Source organism: Trachypithecus francoisi, unplaced genomic scaffold (assembly GCF_009764315.1).
Source record: "Trachypithecus francoisi isolate TF-2019V2 unplaced genomic scaffold, Tfra_2.0 Lachesis_group17, whole genome shotgun sequence".
Lineage (NCBI taxonomy): Eukaryota > Metazoa > Chordata > Mammalia > Primates > Cercopithecidae > Trachypithecus > Trachypithecus francoisi.
In genome coordinates, this window is record NW_022681462.1 from 1,203,529 (window position 1) to 1,225,168 (window position 21,640).

The 21,640-nt window shown below is 55.7% G+C and overlaps 1 protein-coding gene across 5 annotated transcripts; it reads left to right on the forward strand.

The window, feature by feature from the left end:
- The first annotated feature begins 422 nt into the window (after nt 1–422).
- CNNM3 (cyclin and CBS domain divalent metal cation transport mediator 3) lies at nt 423–20,421 on the forward strand. Of its 5 annotated transcripts, XR_004443916.1 has the most exons (9): nt 423–2,899; nt 11,656–11,853; nt 13,384–13,533; nt 14,273–14,442; nt 14,641–14,737; nt 15,109–15,242; nt 15,540–15,678; nt 18,496–18,595; nt 19,081–19,218. XR_004443916.1 is itself a non-coding variant. In XM_033238900.1 (8 exons), exons 1-8 carry the CDS (start codon nt 1,675–1,677, stop codon nt 19,143–19,145), a joined length of 2,178 nt encoding a protein of 725 aa, XP_033094791.1. In that variant the 5' UTR covers nt 423–1,674; the 3' UTR covers nt 19,146–20,421. The 5 variants fall into 5 exon arrangements, 4 of the variants coding, with proteins under 4 accessions (XP_033094791.1, XP_033094793.1, XP_033094792.1 ...); XM_033238900.1 differs by lacking the exon at nt 18,496–18,595 and having other exon boundaries at nt 19,081–20,421; XM_033238902.1 differs by lacking the exon at nt 18,496–18,595 and having other exon boundaries at nt 11,656–11,799; nt 19,081–20,421.
- The last annotated feature ends 1,219 nt before the right edge of the window (nt 20,422–21,640 follow it).

Consider the following 21,640-nt stretch of genomic DNA (forward strand, 5'->3'; position numbering starts at 1 on the left):
ACTGTTACCACCTTCTAAAAATACACTATTATCTTTTTTTTTTTCTTTTTTGAGATGGAGTCTCGCTCTGTCGCCCAGGCTGGAGTGCAGTGGTACGATCTTGGCTCACCACAACCTCTGCCTCCCAGGTTCATGCCATCCTCCTGCCTCAGCCTCCCGAGTAGCCGGGACTACAGGCGCCCGCCACCACACCAGGCTAATTTTTTGTATTTTTAGTAGAGACGGGGTTTCACCGTGTTAGCCAGGATGGTCTCGATCTCCTGACCTCGTGATCTGCCTGCCTCGGCCTCCCAAAGTGGTGGGATTACAGGCGTGAGCCACCGAGCCCGGCCCACTAGTACCATCTTTTAAAACGTTTTTTACCAAGTCTTTTTCGTTGGCCATTCACCACTAGCTTACTCATTTTTTTTTTTTTTGCACATTACCTTCCACACGTTTTACTTTGTGGCCACAATGTGCATACTTTTTTTGATTGTTACTTTCATGACATAGGAAATTGTTTCTATAGTCTTTATAAAGGTCATTTAAAATGACATGCGCAGTAAGTCAAAGTCTTCCTGTGCTAGGAAATTTGAAAAAACAAAAGTGTAGAGAAAAACACAAAGATTACTGAATCTGAACATCTATAGAGGTGTTAGCAGTTGGTCTGTTTCCTTCCAATCACATACAGATTATAACTAATGGGTAAAGAACCTCCATACTGTCAACAGACCACACTGTCTTCTAAAATCGCTTCAGCAGTGAGGATCCTCTGGAATAGATCTTGTTAGTCCCGAGGTGGTATTCTCCCAGCGGCGCGCTATGAGAAGTGGAATCACCAGATGTAGTCATTCCTGACAGAACTGCCGCCTCCTCGTGTGACTGGGACGCTGACCTGGGTGGCAGGCCGGTGGCGTCGGGACCCAGCACGCACGCTAAGTCTGAGCTGCACTCTGCTCCTGTAAGATACTAATAACTTGAGGTAGCTGTCCAGATTCCAGGCGGTAGTGATTTTGTGTCTGCGTATTGATCACGGGGTCCGCGGCGGGACCGCAGGGGCTGTGTCCGACGTCCCCAGACCTCTAGCAGGGTCCGGAGCGATGAACATCTTCCATAAACTTAACCTCCGGGCGCTCAGTCCCTGGTTCTTACTTCAGTCCTCTTAGCCCCATAGGTCGGCGCGTCGAAAACCTTTCTACTACCCGGGGGTCTTTCCTAAGAAAAAGGCACATCTCTCGCACATTTAACTCTCCGTCTGGTCTTTAACTTCAGGCGCGCCAGGACCCAAGGTTCTTCCGAGCGGCAGCTCCGCTCCCGAGCCGGGAACTTCCCAGAGCATTGGCCCGGCCTCCGGGCGCGGGAGACAGCCTCGGGAGGATGGGACTCCGGGCGCCGCGCGCGGGCCGAGGACAGCCGGGCTTGGGAGGCCCTGCCCGCCGCCCCGCGTTCTCCCGGCCACTGCCACCCCGCGCATCCGCAGCTGCCGCAGACACCGCCGGGCCCAGAGCCCCACGCCCCCGGCCCGCCCCTAGCGGCCGCTTGTTTACTCCCCGGCGCAGCCTAGTCCGACCTTGGGGCCCGCCCCCGCCCACCGCCTATTGGCCAAAGAAGCGCGAAGACCGGCAACGATTGGTCCTGGGAGGCGCGGGGCGAGCGGGGTAGGCTGCGCGAGAGGCCGAGAGGGGGCGGCGGGCGATGGCGGCGGCGGCAGCGGCGGCGGGTCTGTTAGGCTGGTTGTTCGCCGCGCTCTGCCTGGGCAACGCCGCGGGGGACGCCGCGCCGGGCCCGCGAGTGCTGCGCTTCTGTCTGGAGGAGGATGGAGCGGCGGGCGCGGGGTGGGTACGCGGAGGGGCGGCGCGGGACACGCCGGACGCCACCTTCCTCCTGCGCCTCTTCGGCCCGGGTTTCGCCAACAGCTCTTGGTCATGGGTGGCCCCCGAGGGGGCGGGCTGCCGGGAGGAGGCGGCCGCCCCCGCGGGCGAGTGGCACGCGCTGCTGCGCTTGCGCCTGCGGGCCGAGGCCGTTCGCCCGCACTCGGCGCTGCTGGCGGTGCGCGTGGAGCCGGGTGGCGGGGCGGCAGAGGAGGCGGCGCCTCCCTGGGCTCTGGGCCTGGGGGCGGCCGGGCTGCTGGCGCTGGCAGCGTTGGCGCGCGGCCTGCAGCTGAGCGCGCTGGCGCTGGCGCCGGCGGAGGTGCAGGTGCTGCGCGAGAGCGGCTTGGAGGCGGAGCGTGCGGCGGCGCGGCGCTTGGAGCCCGCGCGTCGCTGGGCCGGCTGCGCCTTGGGCGCGTTGCTGCTGCTGGCCAGCCTGGCGCAGGCGGCGCTGGCGGTGCTGCTGTACCGCGCGGCCGGCCAGCGTGCGGTGCCTGCTGTGCTGGGCAGCGCGGGGCTCGTGTTCCTGGTGGGCGAGGTGGTGCCGGCCGCCGTGAGCGGTCGCTGGACGCTGGTGTTGGCGCCACGCGCGCTCAGCCTCAGCCGCCTGGCGGTCCTCCTCACTCTGCCCGTGGCGCTGCCCGTGGGGCAGCTGCTGGAGCTGGCAGCGCGGCCCGGGCGGCTGCGGGAACGGGTGCTGGAGCTGGCGCGCGGCGGCGGCGACCCCTACAGCGATCTCAGCAAGGGCGTGCTGCGCTGCCGGACCGTGGAGGACGTGCTCACGCCCCTCGAAGACTGCTTCATGCTGGACGCCAGCACCGTGCTGGACTTCGGCGTCCTGGCCAGCATCATGCAGAGCGGCCACACGCGCATCCCCGTGTACGAGGAGGAGCGCTCCAACATCGTGGACATGCTCTACCTCAAGGACTTGGCCTTCGTGGATCCCGAAGACTGCACGCCGCTCAGCACCATCACTCGTTTCTACAACCATCCGCTCCACTTCGTCTTCAACGACACCAAGCTGGACGCTGTCCTGGAGGAGTTCAAGCGAGGTAACATCCCGGGCATGGTGCAGGGGACGCCTGTGCCAGTGCCCTCTCCCAGAAAAGGGATGGAGAGTTATAAAAGCCTTGAGGAAAGGGTCCCACCCCCGTGGCAAGCAGTGAGACCTCTAAGGTCCCTTTTCGAGACGGTATTGGCCTTGCAGGTTGGAATCACCTTTTGAAATACTTAACGGCCATCCATCAGAGTGGGAGGAATCCTTTAGACAGCGGACACTTTAACCCCCTCGTCAGGACGGCACCCCTACACACATCCTATTTGCAGGGAGGGGTATGTCCGCTTGGCTCTAATCCCCCAGCTCTTCCCCTCTCCCAGAGTGTTTCTGTGTGCTTGGCTTTGTAGCAGATCCAAATTTTTGGATAGAAACTGGAAGAACACAGAGAAGAGGGTAGTCTCCAGGTATCTGGAACGTTGTCTGTACACATGTAATATCAAATTGACTGAACATGTGATGTTTCCTTCAGAGCATTCTTTTTTTTTTTTTTTTTTTTGAGACGGAGTCTGGCTCTGCCACCCAGGCTGGAGCGCAGTGGCCGGATCTCGGCTCACTGCAAGCTCCGCCTCCCGGGTTCACGCCATTCTCCTGCCTCAGCCTCCTGAGTAGCTGGGACTACAGGCGCCGCCACCTCGCCCGGCTAGATTTTTGTATTTTTTTAGTAGAGACGGGGTTTCACCGTGTTAGCCAGGATGCTCTCGATCTCCTGACCTCGTGATCCGCCCGTCTCGGCCTCCCAAAGTGCTGGGATTACAGGCTTGAGCCACCGCGCCCGGCCTTCCTTCAGAGCATTCTTAAGGTCTCTGGCTTTACTGCAGTTAAGGGTATTTAGGTGTCAATCCCTTATCTGCAGTAAAGCCAGGGAAACTTACACTTTGCTTTCCCCAAAAGTAACTCCATGGATGCTTAGTCTCCCTTTCTCTCGGCTCTGTCGCCCAGGCTGGAGTGCAGTGGCGCGTTCTCGGTTCACTGCAACCTTCGCCTCCCAGGTTCAAGCAATTCTCCTGCCTCAGCCTTCTGGGTAGCTGAGACTACAGGCGCCCGCCACCATGCCCGGCTAATTTTTGTATTTTTAGTAGGGTCGGGGTTTCACCACGTTGGCCAGGTTGGTCTTGAACTCCTAACCAGGTAGTCCACTTGCCTCACCCTCCCAAAGTGCTGGGATTGCAGGCGTGAGCCACTGTACCCGACCTTTTTTTTTTTTTTTTTTGCTTTTTAATCTCCTGTTTTTAAATAATTTTATATAGAGACAGGGTGTCACTCTTTTGCCCAGCCTGGTCTCAAACTCCTGGCCTCAAGTGATCCTCCCACCTTGGCCTCCCAAAGTGTTGGGATTACAGGCGTGAGCCACCGCACCCAGCCTAACCTACTCTTTTCTGTCTGTAAGGTCTCAAGTTCTCCCTTCACTCCACATTTTCATCCCTCCTTTCACTCTGTTTATCTGAGCAGTTCGGAGATTGAAGGTAAAACCAATACTCTCCAGATGTGAAGGTGTGGTTTCCTCTGCAGTCCTCCCCAGCGTCATCCTTAGGGGTGCTCCCCAGAGTTTGATGCTCACACCTTGGCCAACAGCCATGCTTCTCACACCTGCACTCCTGTCGGGTGAGGGTGAGGGCACCCCAGGGTGGTGGATGGGCTTGACCCTAAAGGCTGTCTGCTGTGAGACCAAGAAGTGGCAAAGCCTCCTGGTATTTGTGGCAGGATGTCTTTGGCACTGTCTGTCGAGAGCCCCTGGCCTGTCGGTGCAGGAAGCCAGGCTTTGTGGTAATGACTGCTACTCCTGACTGAGCACTGCTGTGTGCCAGGAGCTGATGGGCACTCTCTCTGTAATCTCGTCCCTTATTCCTTGCAGGAGGTCTGGGTGCTAAGTTACTGTTATTACTGTAGCTCAGGAAAGGGTGGGAGGCTTGGGTGGGCAGCTCTAACTATTCTCTTAGACTGTTGGGTGTTCCTGGCTGTGTCCCTAGAACGTGGCCATGCTACCCTGCCCTGGGGAGGGAGCCTGGGCTTGGGTCCAGACAGAGCTTCGTGGTGGTGAGTGCTCCATGTGGGCTGCCAGAGCCCCGGGCAGGGGTGCTTCTCCTGGTGTGGTGGCCAGCAGTGCAACCCTGGAATCAGCGGAGTTGGTTCCATCCTGCCCTTGCCAGCTCCCAAGTCCCGGAATGCTGCTCAGCCTCTTGTAGTGCAGCATCCTCTGCTGTTAGTGATAAGAGTGGGTAAGTGCACCTGCGGGCGGAGACTCATCAAGCACTTTGGCCAGTGCCTGGCATGCACGTGCTGTGTGCTTGGCATTAGCAGGCTCTGCTGGTAGGTGAGCTCTTTGCCAGTCCAGGAGCAAGGGGTGAACCTGGAAGTGCAGATTTCCGTTTCTTCCAGGCAGGTCACCAGATTTCCTTCTTTTTAGGGAAAACGTGGAAGACTGTAGCTGTCCCTTTGGTGTTCTAAGCGCTCACGTTTCTAGATTCTTTAAGAAAACGCTCACTCTGGTGTCTGGCTTCAGCCAGCTGCTGCTTTCAGCAGTTGAGCAGTCACCAAGCAGAGATTTGGGGCAGTGGAGATGGAAGAGTTGCCCCGTTCAGAACTAAAGGCAACTTCCGTAGTTGGTCATGATGCTCAGGATGAGGCTGGTGGAAGCGCTCTTTCATTTTCCAAACCCTTAGGGTCAGGATCTTGGCTGCTGTGGTCTTGTCTTTCAGATGCGATGGATGAGCTTGGTCCAGGGTGGTTGGGGATTCCACTTGGGGAAGAATTGAAAATGTTCATGTTCATTGGGAAGGCGCCTAGAGGCAGGATGTCCCCTGGCGGGGGGCGGGGGGTTGTGTGCTGTGTGAGGAACTTGGACTTGATCACCAGGGCCACAAGCATCAAGTAGCAGCATCAGTTTTTTTTTCTTTTTTTTTTTTTGAGACGAAGTCTCGTCTGTCACCCAGGGCTGGAGTGCAGTGGCGCAATTTCCGCTCACTGCAAGCTCCGTCGCCTCCTGGGTTCATGCCATTCTCCTGCCTCAGCCTCCCGAGAAGCTGGGACTACAGGCGCCCGCCACCACGTCTGGCTAATTTTTTTGTATTTTTAGTAGAGACGGGGTTTCACCGTGTTCGCCAGGATGGTCTCGATCTCCTGACCTCGTGACCTGCCCGCCTCGGCCTCCCAAAGTGCTGGGATTACAGGTGTGAGCCACCGTGCCTGGCCAGCGTCAGTTATTTTTATAGGTCAGTAACGATTGTGGACACCAGCGCAGGGAGACCAGCGGTGTGAGGGATCCAGGTGAGAGGGGATGATAACCTGAACAAGGTGCATGGCAGGCCTGGAGAGGAGCCCCAAGAGGGCAGCAGAGATCGAATTAGGAAGATTGGTGTCTGGCAGCAGGGCTGTGCAACAAGGAGCAGCAGCTGAGGAAGAGGCCCGGATTTCTGGCTGTATGGTGGCGGTGCGCCTTCATTAAGGGCCAGGCAAAGTCATCTAACACAAAGCTATTTTAAAATGAAGCGTTGAATATCTCATGTAATTTATTGACTGCTGTACTGAAAGTGAAAACACAACGGTTATATGTGTTTGAAGTACAGTTTCTACTGAATACGTATTGCTTTTGAACCATCAAATTTGAAAAATTGTAATTTGAATCATGGTTAAGTCAGGGACCTTAATGTACAAAAAAACATTATTATTATTATTATTTTGAGATGGAGTCTTGCTCTATTGCCAGGCTGGAGTGCAGTGGCACAATCTCGGCTCACTGCAACCTGTGCTTCCTGGGTTCAAGTGATTCTCCTGCCTCAGCCTCCTGAGTAGCTGGGACTACAGGCGCATACCACCACGCACAGCTAATTTTTTTGTGTTTTTAGTAGAGACAGAGTTTCACCATGTTGGCCAGGATAGTCTCCATCTCTTGACCTTGTGATCTGCCTACCTCGGCCTCCCAAAGTGCTGGGATTACAGGCGTGAGCCACCGCGCCCGGCCAAGAACGTTATTATTATTTTTGAGACAGAGTCTTGCTCTGTCACCCGAGTTGGAATGCAGTGATGTGATCGTGGCTCACTGTAGCCTCTGCCTCCTGGGTTCAAGCAATCCTCCCACCTCAGCCTCCTGAGTAAGCTGGGGCCACAGGTGAGCACCACCATACCCAGCTAATTTTTAATTTTATGTGGAGATTGAGGTCTCCCTCTGTTGCCCAGGCTGGTCTTGAACTCCTGGCCTCAAGCGATCCTCCCAGCTCAGCCTCCCAAAGAGATGGGATTACAGGTGTGCGCCACCGTGCTCGGCCGCAGTCTCTGCTTTAAAGGAACTGAGCTCTGGTTTCCTGTCTGTCGGGAGCCAGATGATTGCCAGGATGCTGAAAAGAGTCTGAGCAGTTCCGACAGCGGTGAGGAGCGTCAGCACACTACTTTTGTCTTTCTCACAGTATTCATTCATTCACCCAGGTGCTTTAGAAAACAGAAAAGAGAGAGTGGAGAAATTTACACTCCAACTGTTATTAACATTATAGGAATTGGGCATTATGAAAGGGTACTTTGGCATTGAAATAATTGGGATACCCTGGAGCCTGCTAACTAAAATTAAACTTGAAGCTTTTCCAGGACTTTCTACTTGATGTTGGCAAGACACACTGTCACAGCTGCTCGTGGCTCCGTGGAGCTGGCCTGTGGGCAGGCATCGGTGCTCATGGCTCCGTGGAGCTGGCCTGTGGGCAGGCGTCGGTGTGAGTGGTTCCGTGGAGCTGGCCTGCGGGGTGAGTGGCTCCGTGGAGCTGGCCTGTGGGCAGGCGTCGGTGCTCATGGCTCCGTGGAGCTGGCCTGTGGGCAGGCGTCGGTGTGAGTGGTTCCGTGGAGCTGGCCTGCGGGGTGAGTGGCTCCGTGGAGCTGGCCTGTGGGCAGGCGTCGGTGCTCATGGCTCCGTGGAGCTGGCCTGTGGGCAGGCGTCAGTGTGAGTGGTTCCGTGGAGCTGGCCTGTGGGCAGGCGTCGGTGTGAGTGGCTCCGTGGAGCTGGCCTGTGGGCAGGCGTCGGTGTGAGTGGTTCCGTGGAGCTGGCCTGTGGGCAGGCGTCGGTGTGAGTGGTTCCGTGGAGCTGGCCTACGGGCAGGCGTCGGTGTGAGTGGTTCCGTGGAGCTGGCCTGTGGGCAGGTGACGGTGTGAGTGGTTCCATGGAGCTGGCCTGCGGGGTGAGTGGCTCCGTGGAGCTGGCCTGTGGGCAGGTGACGGTGTGAGTGGTTCCATGGAGCTGGCCTGCGGGGTGAGTGGCTCTGTGGAGCTGGCCTGTGGGCAGGCGTCGGTGCTCATGGCTCCGTGGAGCTGGTCTGTGGGCAGGCGTCGGTGTGAGTGGTTCCGTGGAGCTGGCCTGTGGGCAGGCGTCGGTGCTCGTGGCTCCGTGGAGCTGGCCTATGGGCAGGCGTCGGTGCTCGTGGCTCCGTGGAGCTGGCCTGTGGGCAGGCGTCGGTGTGAGTGGTTCTGTGGAGCTGGCCTGCAGGGTGAGTGGCTCCGTGGAGCTGGCCTGCGGGGTGAGTGGTTCCGTGGAGCTGGCCTGCGGGCAGGCGTTGGTGTGAGTGGTTCCGTGGAGCTGGCCTGCGGGGTGAGTGGCTCCGTGGAGCTGGCCTGCGGGCAGGCGTCGGTGTGAGTGGCTCCATGGAGCTGGCCCATGGGCAGGCGTCAGTGTGAGTGGCTCCAAGGAGCTGGCCCGTGGGCAGGCGTTGGTGTGAGTGGTTCTGTGGAGCTGGCCTGCAGGCAGGCGTCAGTGTGAGTGGCTCTGTGGAGCTGGCCTGTGGGGTGAGTGGTTCCGTGGAGCTGGCCTGCAGGCAGGTGTTGGTGTGAGTGGCTCTGTGGAGCTGGCCTGCGGGGTGAGTGGCTCCCTGGAGCCGGCCTGCGGGCAGGCGTCGGTGTGAGTGGCTCCGTGGAGCTGGTCCATGGGCAGGTGTCGGTGTGAGTGGTTCCGTGGAGCTGGCCTGCGGGCAGGTGTCAGTGTTCGTGGCTCCGTGGAGCTGGCCTGTGGGCAGGCGTCGGTGCTCGTGGCTCCATGGAGCTGGCTTGTGGGCAGGCGTCGGTGCTCGTGGCTCCATGGAGCTGGCTTGTGGGCAGGCGTCGGTGCTCGTGGCTCCATGGAGCTGGCTTGTGGGCAGGCGTCGGTGTGAGTGGCTCCGTGGAGCTGGTCCCTGGGCAGGTGTCAGTGTGAGTGGTTCTGTGGAGCCGGCCTGCGGGCAGACGTCAGTGTGAGTGGCTCCGTGGAGCTGGCCTGTGGGCAGGCATCGGTGCTTGTGGCTCCATGGAGCTGGCCCGTGGGCAGGCGTCGGTGTAAGTGGTTCCGTGGAGCTGGCCTGCGGGGTGAGTGGCTCCGTGGAGCTGGCCTGTGGGCAGGCGTCACTGTGAGTGGCTCCGTGGAGCCGGCCTGCGGGCAGGCATCGGTGCTTGTGGCTCCATGGAGCTGGCCCGTGGGCAGGCGTCGGTGTGAGTGGTTCCGTGGAGCTGGCCTGCGGGGTGAGTGGCTCCGTGGAGCTGGCCAGTGGGCAGGCGTCACTGTGAGTGGCTCCGTGGAGCCGGCCTGCGGGCAGGCGTCGGTGTGAGTGGTTCCGTGGAGCTGGCCTGCGGGCAGGCGTTGGTGTGAGTGGTTCCGTGGAGCTGGCCTGCGGGCAGGCGTTGGTGTGAGTGGTTCCGTGGAGCTGGCCTGCGGGCAGGCGTTGGTGTGAGTGGCTCCGTGGAGCCGGCCTGCGGGCAGGCGTCGGTGTGAGTGGTTCCGTGGAGCTGGCCTGCGGGCAGGCGTTGGTGTGAGTGGTTCCACTCAGGTGGCTCAGCACATGAGAGGTGACCTTGAGTCCCTCCAGCTGCCCTTGCTGCCATCTTTGGCTGCCATCTAGACCCCCCAGACGTTCTTCTTGGGATTCAGTCACACAACCACTGTTCCGGGGAATCTTCCAGGGCCTGCTTTCTTCTGTTCGTGATAGAATCATCCCAGTGTGGCAGGAAATGGAGAATCGTGTGCCTTGTTCTAGAGAAGTTTGAAAGCAAAGGAGTGAGTCCCTTTTTGTAGGAAACCTGTCAAAGGGGCTGGCTTCCTGGGAGAAGGGAGTCAAGATGAGGCCTCTCTGCGCTGAGGTGGCCATTTAGATCTTTGGCTTTGGTGCTGGAATCCAAGACATGAACCAAAACCACAAGTCGCGCTTGGCCTTCCTGGCCTGGCCTGACAGGTTTGTACTCTGGCGGGGCAGCCATGGCCCACGTAGAGACGGCACCAAGCACAAGCACCGAGGGTTAGAAGGGGTCTAGAAGTGCGGTTCAGCAGGGCTGAGTGGCCATCTCCAGGGGCCTTTCCTTCTGGAAAGCGGGGAGACGACTTGTGTGGCCATTTCCAGCTTTTTGTCCAGGGGAATGCAAGCATCCTGGAGAACTGTGCTTTTTTAACTCAAGCCCACGAGATGTAAAGTATGATCCACACAACGTGAACTTGACTTTTTGATTTCCCAAGAGTCTTGAAGCAGGTCCCCCTCACAGGCAGGTCCAGGCCAGTTTCCCTCAGCGTTTCCATTAGTGACAAAGGAGGGCCTGGCTGGATGAATTGCTCCCATCCCCGTCCTGGCCCTGTGCAGCCCAGGCCGGCAGCCCCTTCTACCTGGGGCTGTGGTACCTAAAGGTGGAGTCTGAGTTGAGATGTGCTGTGAGCATAAAACACACCAGATTCAGAGAGTGCAAAATAGACAAAATATCTGTGTTTATTTTTTGGATTAATTACATGTTGAAATGCTATTTTGACTATGTTGGGTTACTTACAATATAAAACTTAATTTTATGTGTGTGTTTTGACTTTTTTAACGCAGCCGTTCAGATTTTAAATTACTTAGGTGGCTTGCATTCTGGTTTTTTCAGACGGGTCTAAAGTAGTATGGATGAAAAGCACTTACCTGACACACAGTAAATTCCTGAAGCCTCCCCAGCATTCCCCAACACTCTGAGACTTGGGCTTTTTTCCAAGTTTACATTCCCTCACTAAGCAGACAAACCAAACAGGAAGCTAACCTGAGAAAGACTTACAGGGTAAGGCGGAAATTCATCCTGGTGCTCTCCCCCTGCACAGCTTGACTCCTGAGTGGTCAGCGGCCACTCGTCTCATCCCCTGGTTCACAGACCCTAATGGGCAGCTCTAAGAATTAGGAAAAGCAGAAGATACACAGACACACACGCACACACATACGCACAGTCTATTTATCTTTCTATCTCTTTTTCATTTCTATCATAAGGACAAGAAGCAGTTCACATTGATGTAGGATGGACAGCATATATATTTACTGTAAAAAAAAAAAAAAAGAATGAGGAAAACCTCCCAAGGAGAGTCAGGCTGGGTGGCCTCACTCAGCTGCGCCGTGTGGACTGTCGCAGGAGAGCCTGCGTTTCCGGAGTCATGCTCGTTAGCCTGCATATGCAGGCTGGCTGCTGTGTGAGGCGTTTGTGTTCTCGACTGGATGCATCCTTGTCTGAACTGCATCCATGGCATGGAAGCGCACAGACCTGGAGCTGGATCCCAGCTCTGCCACCTCTGCCTGGGGGGCCTTGTGCAGATGAGCAAGGGCTTCATTTTCAACCTGTGTGAAAATAAGGCCAGTCCTCATAGTCATGCTGGGCGTCTTAAGTAAAGACCTAGAAAAGAGTCTGGCTCTGTGCCTGACCCGTTGTAGGAACATGAACGTTAGCCATGTCCTTTTGGTGGGCCCTGAGGGAGATGAATCAAAATGGGGGGGCCCAGCAAGCTGTTCCATGAGTGTCCTCCCCCCACAGGGAAGTCCCACCTGGCCATCGTGCAGAAGGTGAACAACGAGGGTGAGGGTGACCCCTTCTACGAGGTCCTGGGCCTGGTCACCCTGGAGGACGTGATCGAGGAGATCATCAGGTCCGAGATCCTGGACGAGTCTGAAGACTACCGTGAGTCCAGACTCTTGGCAGTGACGTCTCTGCTGGGCCCGCACACTTCCCCAGGTGTATGTTACGTCAGAGGCCAGTGGGCCTCTGTGCTGCTGAAACCCAGCAAGATCCACAGCCAGGCCCCCTTCTCAGCCCTGCCTGGGCGCTGGCAGGGAGCCGCCTTGCAGGAGGGCTTGCAATCCCAGGGCTCGCCTGGGGCTCCATTAGCAGCAGTCCTGTTAGAGTCCTCCATTACTGAGAGAGCTCTGCCCTTCATGGGCCTTTCCCAGTCTTCTGTCTCCCTAGGTGCTTTTGTTTTTGCAGGTTCTTTTGTACATTACAGAAATGTCCTCTGAAAGAACCCATTCTTTGCCATGAAGAAAGTCTTCCTGGCTGGACGCAGTGGCTCACGCCTGTAATCCCAGCTCTTTGGGAGGCCGAGGCGGGCAGATCACGAGGTCGGGAGTTCAAGACCAGCCTGGCCAATATGGTGAAACTCCGTCTCTACTAAAAATACAAATGTTAGCTGGGTGTGGTGGTGTGCGCCTGTAGTCCCAGATACTCAGGAGGCCAAGTCAGAAGAATCGCTTGAACCCAGGAGGCAGAGGTTGCAGTGAGTCGAGATTGTGCCACTGCACTCCAGGCTGAGAGACTGGGAGGGCGTGGAAATAAGTCTTCCCAAAGCAGCTGATCCCGGGCCCTTGATTGCGTGGTAAAAGTATCTGCCTGTTAGGATGGTAGCTGAGGTCTGCAGGGCTGCACAGAGCCTGTGCTTCATGGCCGGGCCACCTGTCCCGCATGCTTCCAGAAATACTGCTTTACTCACGTGTTGATTTTCAGACATAGCATCTCTAGTTCCATTCCTAAGACTGCCACAGGCCTGGGGTTTCCAGGTTAATTGCTGCCCTTTCGCGCTGGTGATCCTTGATTGCATGCTTCCTAGTGAGACGTTTTTCAGTGGCCAGAGAGGCCTGTTATTATTTTTTAATTTTTAATTTTTTTTTTTTTTTGAGCTGGTCTTGCTCTGTCATCTAGGCTGGAGTGCAGTGGTGCAGTCATGGCTCACTGCAGCCTCAACTTCCCAGGCTCAAGCTTTCCTCCCACTGCAGCCTCCTGAGCCGTTGGGACTCCAGGCGCATGTCACCACACCTGTCTAATTATTTTATTTTTTGTAAAGACACGGTCTCTCTGTTGCCAGGCTGGTGTTGAACTTCTGGCCTTAAGTGATCCTCCCACCTCAGCCTCCTGAAGTGCTGGGGTTACAGGTGTGAATCACTACATCTGGCCTAAATTAAAAAAAAATCGAGTCCACATCCAGTGACCTATTAGGGATGCCTGTTATTTTATAAGAGCTGCTTTGTTATCATATCAGCGTTCTCTTCAGCCAGCTCCAAGGCAGGGAGCCACCCCTCGCTCTGTGTGGTTGGGGTGGGAGCAGGCCCCGTGGAGGGAGTGGTGCTGAAGACATGTCCCTGGGGCTCTGATGCTGCTCTGTCGAGGACCCCCTGGCCTCAGTAGGAAGGAGCAGGCGATGCGGCCCCTTGGTGTGGTTGTGTTGACTGACAGGTGGCTGATGCCTGAGCGCGCCCTCTTCTTCCATCTTAGGAGACACTGTGGTGAGGAGGAAGCCTGCTTCTCTGATGGCCCCTCTCAAGCGGAAGGAGGAGTTCTCCTTGTTCAAGGTGTCTGATGATGAATATAAAGTAAAAATCTCGCCTCAGCTGCTCTTGGCCACCCAACGCTTCCTGTCCCGAGGTGAGGCGGGAGGGTGGTCCATGCCCCGGCTCTCCTCACCGTCCTGTGGGTCAGGAGGCCGCCCAGGGCCGACACTGATTCTGCTCCCCACTCCTAGCAAGCAGCGCGTCTTGAGGACTTCTGTGTTCTCTGCAGCCCTGCCAGTATCTTGAGTCATGGGAGAGACAGCTCCTCTCTGCCAGACAACCAACAGCAGGACCAGGCCAGTGCCACACCTGGTGCGCCACAGCCAGGGGGCCTCAGCTCTCAGCTGGGCAGGTGTGGGGTGCCCTGCCCAGTTCTTTTTTTTTTTTTTTTTTTTTTTTTTAAAAAGACAGGGTCTCGCTCTGTCAGCCAGGCTGGAGTGCAGTGGCACGATCTTGGCTCACTGCAACCTCCGCCTCCCGGGTTCAAGCAGTTCTCTTGCCTCAGTCTCCCAGGTAGCTGGGACTACAGGCGTGCATCACCACGCCTGGCTCATTTTTGTATTTTTAGTAGAGGCGGGATTTTGCCATGTTGGTCAGGCTGGTCTCGAACTTCTGACCGCAGGTGATCCACCTGCCTCAGCCTCCCAAAGTGCTGGGATTGCAGGCGTGAGCCACCGCACCTGGCCCCTGCCCAGTTCTCTTGTGTTGAGGTGTGGGGGGCAGCTGCTCACAGGCCACCCAGGAGAACCCTTTAAATTGCCTACAGTGTTGGGTGTGGTTCCACCGGCCACTAGGCCCCAGTGGACACTGTGCCTTTTTTCCTCCACGGGCAGAAGTGGATGTGTTCAGCCCACTACGCATCTCTGAGAAGGTCCTGCTACACCTGCTGAAGCATCCCAGCGTCAACCAGGAAGTGAGGTTTGACGAGAGCAACCGCCTGGCCGCACACCACTACCTGTATCAGCGCAGCCAGCCGGTGGATTACTTCATTCTCATCCTGCAGGTAGCTGTGGGTCCCAGGCCTGGAGCCCCTCCTGCTTCCTCAGGCCAGGGCGGGGTCTGGGAGAAGAGGGGAGCAGGGGCGTGCAGATGTGCACCCTCCCACCTCGAACAACTGAGGTGGTGGGTTTCTCCTTCCGCTGTCTTCTGCTGGGAAAGGTAATCTGGCCGCATCTGTTTCTCTCCTTGCCACTCCTCCCAGGGCAGGGTTGAAGTGGAGATCGGGAAAGAGGGTCTGAAGTTCGAGAATGGGGCCTTCACATACTATGGAGTGTCGGCGCTAACGGTGCCATCCTCAGGTAAGCCATGGCCCTGCTGGCGCTGAGGGTCAGGGTTGAGGCTGCAGAGCCTGTCCCCCATTGTCGCTTGGGCCCTCAATGCCCCTCCTCGCCTCCCTTCCACCTGAGCCCACCACCCCACAAGGTGGTGTGGCCCCTGGGCTTCCAGGCGGGAGGGCAGCATTCTTCCTCGCTGGACTTTGCGGCTCACTCCACCCCTGCAAAACCTCTCCCGCCTGTGCTCATTCTCCTCTCCCAGCTTCCCAGGCACATCGCCTCTCCAGGGTGATTGGTGGGGTGGCTCTTCGAAACTGTGCAGTTGTCCCCTCCAGGGGAGGGGGCTCCCAGCTGCCAGCACTGGCTTCTGCCATCACTGATTGTTCCTTCGATAGTTCACCAGTCCCCGGTGTCCTCGCTCCAGCCCATCCGTCACGACCTGCAGCCCGACCCAGGTGACGGCACGCGTTCGTCTGCGTATTGTCCCGACTACACCGTGAGGGCGCTCTCTGACCTGCAGCTCATCAAGGTGACTGCCTGGGCTGCTCGTGGGTGCTGACTTTAGCCGACTTTGTGTCACTGGGGGCTAGATCAGCTGGTCTGAGACAGCCCGGAGCAGGGCCTTCCGCTCATCCTGAGGGACACAGACCTTTGCACCCAGTTTCCCTGCGAGATCTTAAAAACACTTGACTCAGTTGCTCTTCTCTTCCCTTAACTCGCTTACACTTGTGCCTCTGCCCTCTTCTGGCATGGCGTGACCTTTCCTGCCTACCTTCTGCTTCTCGCTTCACCAGTGGGGTCCGCCAGTAACACTGTCATCCTCCAGGTGACGCGGCTGCAGTACCTCAACGCACTCCTGGCTACCCGAGCCCAGAACCTGCCACAGTCCCCTGAGAACACCGACCTGCAGGTTATGCCGGGCAGCCAGACCAGGCTCCTTGGTGAGAAGACCACCACAGCGGCAGGTGAGCGCCGAGTGGCACACCGTGCGCGGTGTCTGGACCCAAGCGCCGTGAGCTCACACAGACTTGCGCTTTCGCCGCCCCACCCTACCCTCTGTCTTTTTTCTCTTTTCCCTGTCCTTTTCCCTTCTTGTTTTTTTTTTTTTTGAGATGGAGTCTTACTCTGTTGCTCTGTTGCCCAGGCTGGAGTACAATGGTGTGATCTCGGCTCACTACAACCTCTGGCTCCTGGGTTCAAGCAATTCTCCTGTCTCAGACTCTTGAGTAGTTGGGATTACAGGCGTGAGCCACCACCCTGGCCAATTTTTGTATTTTTAGTAGAGATGGGGTTTCACCGTGTTGGCCAGGCTGGTCTTGAACTCCTGACCTCAAATGATCCACCTGCCTCAGCTTCCCAAAGTGCTGGGATTATAGGCATGAGCCACTGCGCCCAACCGCCTTCTTGCTTTTTTTTTTTAATTCTTCATTATTCAACTTGAACTTCTTGCTATTTTTAATAGCATGGATGACGCTAAACTATAGACTAACTGGTATTTAAAGTAGAGTATAGTAAGTCAATATTTTCTCTCAAGGATCTCTTAGAATGGATTGACTTCATCAGAGAATTGTTGGGAAGTGGGAATAAGTTTTAGTTCAGACACTCTTTTGGCCATTTAAGATTAAGCTTAGGTCACTTGGAGTCAGCAGTGGCCCTGGCTTAGACGGTGTGTGGCTGGCAGACACCATCCTAGACACTAGAGGGACGTTTGTGAGGAGTTTGGTCAGTTCATACTAATATTTAAGCGTGGCCCATCCAGGGCTCCACTGTGAGCAGGAAGATTGTGTTGGAAGAAATTTTGCAAATGGAACTAGAGGTTGTGGGATATGAAACCCCATCCCCCCACTGCAAGGAGGGAGGCGAAAGATTCTGAAGTGTAGGCTGTGGGTAGGAGTGGTGAAGGGTTTCTTGTTCTTGTTTTTCAAGAAGATACTTTAATTCTGATTGCATTCCTAACGTTGGGGTCAGAGATATGCCTGAACTTGAGATTCCTGGAAGAGCCGGTGGGGCTTCCAGAGAGGCTGTGGAGGGAGCGACAGGCTTGCTTCCTCCCGCCCCCACCTGCCCCACCGTGAGGAAGACAAGCTCTTATCAACGCTTCCTCTGCCAGGGCACTGCACTAGGAGCTTCCATATCTAACTCTGCTAACCTCCCTGTGGCCGGAGGGGTGCTAGCTATTCTGCCTGTTCTACAGGGCAGGAGGGAGAGCCAGAGAGAAGGCCCAGGCACTCTGACCTGTTTCCTGTAGGCCTCCCATGGAGCCGCTCTGGCTACTCAGACCCACACTTGAGAGCACAAACATGTTTTTCTAATAGTCCTTTCTGAATTGCGAGGTGACGTGCAGGGGACAGAAACCCCACCCTGGGCCACATGGATGCCTCAGCCCCTGTGGGCTCCGGATCTGGGTGCTGGCAAAAAGGCAGCAGGTGACGCCGTGCTGCTTCAGTCTTGGATCTGGGGATGGGTCGCATCTCTTTCTAAAGAGATCTGTCTAAGGATGGTGCCGCACTTTTTTTTTAAGAGATAAGATCTTGCCGTGTTGCCCAGGCTGGCCTCCTACTCGGGACTCAGGTGATCCTCCTGCCTCAGCCTCCAAAGTAGCTGGATGAACAGCTAGTGCCCCACCTTCTCGGGTTGCTGAAGCTTCTGTGTTTGCCCACGGGGATGGTTTCTTACTGTATGGGGTGCCCCTTCTACAGAAGTTCACGTTGTCCCACGACACTGGAGTCGCAGAGGCCAGGGTGGTGTGTTTTTCACAATGTGAGCCTTTTGGTTTTGGTTTTCCCACGGGAGCCTATTCTGGCTCACTGCCACCCAGACTGCACATGTTGTACTGAAGATACAGACCTCATCCCAGAATAATGCTTTTCCTGCCATTGCATCATATCACATACCCAGAGATTTTACAAAATCTCCACTGGGCCGTCCTGTAGGAGAAGAGTGTGTGGTGGCTTTGTGGGGCATTTCCTCTTGGGAATGGATTGTTACTCTCTAGACACAATGTTGTAATTTTCATCTAAGTACAACCTGATGGTTGCTCCAGGGAGGCTGACCTGCTGTCTTTCTGTTTCTTGCCTGAACTCGGGTTGTCCTGCATTCTGTTCTGTGAGCTTGGCACCTCACTGTCCGGAGGAGCGTAGGGCCGCTGCACACCTGGAGATGGCGGTGGGGCACTGCTTAAATCGTGCAGATGAGAACTAGTTTCTGGGGACCTTGGCACTAGACTCCCAACAGAGAAGTGCCTTTTTTGAGACTTGGAAGACACCATAATTTTAAATTGCCTACAGCAGGGGATGGCAAATGGTGGTGCAAGGGTCACATCGGGCCAGCAGCCTGTTTTTGAGAATGAAGTTTTGTGAGAACGCACACATCGGTTTGTGGATTGCTGTGGCTGCCTTTGAGTTACAGCAGTGGAGCTGAGTAGCTGTGACAGAGACCATATGACCTACAAAAACTAGAAATACCGGCCTTTTACAGAAAAAGTTGTCTGACCCCTGGCCGAGCATTTCAAACCCTGGGTAGGTCCTCCGCATCAGTTCTCCATGGAACTGTATTGCCGAGGGAAAGGCAGCCCCCATGCTGTGCAGCCCTCCATGCTGTGCTCCTGGCTTCCTCAGCCGGCCGTCCTGAGCTGCAGGCTGTGGGGCAGGCCTGCAGCTGGCTCCCCCTCGGCTTCCCCTGCTCGGGGCATCGGCCCTCTCCATGGTGCTGCCCGGAGCCAAGAGGCACAGCCATTTCTGCTCAATAGCTTCTCCTCTTCTTTCTCTCTCTGCTCTCTTTAGCCTTCCCAGTAGACCTTTCCCTCTTTGGCACAGTTGGAAACTGCAGTTGATAAATGACTGTGGACTAGTGCGCGTTTTTTGTTTTCAGAGCACACCCAAGGTAAATATCTTCCCCCTCCCTGCCCCTTCACTTTCCTTCCCTGGCCCTTCAGCTGTGGGAGGAGCAGAGCCCATGGCTCCCCAGGCTGGGGTTCCTTTGTTCTCCAGGGGTGCGGGGTGGGCGCTCCCTTCCATCCTTCTGGAAGACAGGAGAGGTCACGAGACTCTTCCACTGTGGAAAATGGTGCTTCCTTCCAACACGGGGTGCTGTATTGTCCCAGGAAGGTGCCTCTTGTTCAGCATAATGACCCGGGACCCCCTGGGGCCAGAAATCCACAGCCCCAGCTTCCCCCATGTCCCAAGGAAGGCATCTGTTGGCTGACCGTCTGCTAACCGATCGCTCCTGGCTCTGCTCTGATACCTCCAAGGCCTCCCGAAGCCCCTGTCTTAGCTGCCCCTTCCTGTCCCACAGAGGATTTGGCACTTGGTTTTGACAGGACCCTTTACCAGCTTTGATGTGAATTTTCCTTCCCTTGTCTTCTGTAGGGTCCAGCCACAGCAGGCCCGGCATCCCCGTGGAAGGCAGCCCTGGGCGGAACCCAGGTGTGTAACTGCTCACTAGGCAGCCCCAGATCTGGGGAACAGATGAGCACGTGGGGAGCTGGAGTGAGCTGAGCAGAAGCTTCGTGCCCGCCTGCCCCCATCCCCTCCAGGCCACGTTTTAGATGGCCCTTGTAGATGCGGTCCTGGGTGTCCTCAGAACTAGACATCAATGCCTGGATCCTTCAGCCGGCCCTGCCCTCCTTTAGGAGACAGGAGTCACCAGGGCACAGCCCTCCAGGCCCTCAGGAAGGAATGAAAGGAATGCCGTCATCTCGAGTCCCCAGGGCCCAGCCTTCCCCTTCGCCCCCGAGGCTGGGACCGTGTGGCATGTTCAGAGTCGGACCTCTTCGGGCCGAGCCACCTCGTGAGTGCAGCTGCTGTCTTTCTGTGGCCGTGCCCTGTACTCGTTTGCTTTTAATTTGCCAGCCCATCGCTGCTGGCAGCACTTCCTGAGCAGGCCGAGCGCGCCCATTTTGGCTGGGGGTTCAAATCGATGGCTTTGTCCATGGCGTCCTTTCTGGCTTCCCTAACGGTGTCATGTTTCAGAGCATGTGCCCCAGCCTTTCCCATGTGCCAAACCAGAAGCTCCACTGCCCTTAGGCTGTCCCTGTAGCTCTGCACCCTCCCTGGAGGCTGCTCTTCTGATCCTGAGAGCTGGCCTAGTGGTGCTGAGGGCTCCAGTCTGCTTCTCTGCCCACCTGCTGAGTTGCCACTCACAGCGTTGTCAGTTCCTGTGTTCTGAGAAGAGGTCACGCCTGGGAGGAAGGGATCGTCATGCTGCATCGAATCCTGTCTCCACTGTGTGGCCCCTGGGAGAGTAGCTGCCTGTTGCACCTGCTCCACACGTCTCCACGGCCTCCCTGCAGGTGCTGTGTGGCTGTGATGTGCCGAGAGCAGCGAGGGAGGGTTTATGAACCAGGTGGATCCTCTTTAAAAAAAAAAAAAGATCAGTTTTTGTTGTATCTCTAAAACATTTCAAGTCTTTTCGTTTTTTTCTGTTCCTAGCTGTGGGGTTTTAGAGAAGTGGGAACAGGAAGGCATTTGTCTTTTTCTTCTAATTGACTACATTTTCCTTCCGTAGTTCTCCAGCTGTGTGGAAACGGGCATAGGATCATAGATTGGGTAGGGAGGGAGGAGGATTTCTGGAACTTTTCTCAAAGGAATTTGGACCCTTAAAAATGGGACTGAAGGTGAATGAAAAGAACAGTGGTATGCTTGCTTAGATGCTGTCCTCAAGGAATCAACTCTGAGAGCAAGCCCGGTTTGGAAACGGATGCATTAAAATCCTGTCTCCAGAACAGTATTTTTTTGTTTGTTTGAGACGGAGTCTCACTCTGTTGCCCAGGCTGGAGTGCAGTGGTGCTATCTTGGCTCACTGCAACCTCCACCTCCCAGGTTCAAGCCATTCTCCTGTTTTAGCCCCCCGAGTAGCTGGGATTACAGGTGCCCACCACCACACCCGGCTAAGTTTTGTATTTTTAGTAGAGACAGGGTTTCACCGTGTTGGCCAGGCTGATCTCCAACTGACCTCAGGTGATCTGCCCGCCTTCGCCTCCCAAAGTGCTGGGATTACAGGCGTGAGCTAAGAACAGTGATTCTTAACCTTGGCTGCACATCAGAATCACCTGGCCAATTAAAAATACCTGGACCTGCCACCAAAGCTTGTGATTTAATCAGAGTCTGGGCATCAGAGTTTGCAATTTTTTATTTTTCTTATTTTTAATTTTTAATTTTTATTTTTTGAGACAAGATCTTGCTCTGTCACCCAGACTGGAGTGCAGTGGTGTGATCACAGCTTGCTGAAGCCTCGACCTCCCTGGTTCAGGCCATCCTGTCATCTCAACCTCCTGAGTAGCTGGGACTGCAGGTATGCACCACCACACCGAGCTAATTCTTTTAATGTTTTGTAGAGCTAGGGTCTCATTATGTTGCCTGGGCTAGTCTCGAACTCCTAGGCTCAAGCAACCCTCCTGCCTCGGCCTCCCAAAGTGTTGAGGTTATAGGCGTGAGCCACCGTGCCCAGATTCACAGAAGAGGTCCATACACCTTTCACCCAGGTTCCCCAATGTTAACATCTTACATATAACCTTGGTACATTTAACAAAACTAAAAAATTAACATTGGTGCAATCGTACTATTAGAGTTTATTTGGATTTTACCATTTTTCCCCAATGTCCTTTTCCTGCTGCAGCAGCCAATCCAGGATGTCATGCTGCACTTAGAGCTGTTGCTTTCTTTTTTCCTAACTTTGTATTTTGAACTAATTTCAGAATGTAGGAAGTTGTAAAGATAAGGGCCCCACGCAGCCTTCATCTGGTTTCCCTCCGTGGTTACATCTTGCATGATTGTAATGCAGTATTTCAAGCAAGACTTTGACACTGGTGCAGCGTGGGTGGACAGTCCCAAATCATGTGTCACATGTACATCTGTGTAACTACCACTGCAATCACGATAAAGAAGTCCCATCCCTGCGAGGATCTCCCTCCCCGCCATCCCTAACTCC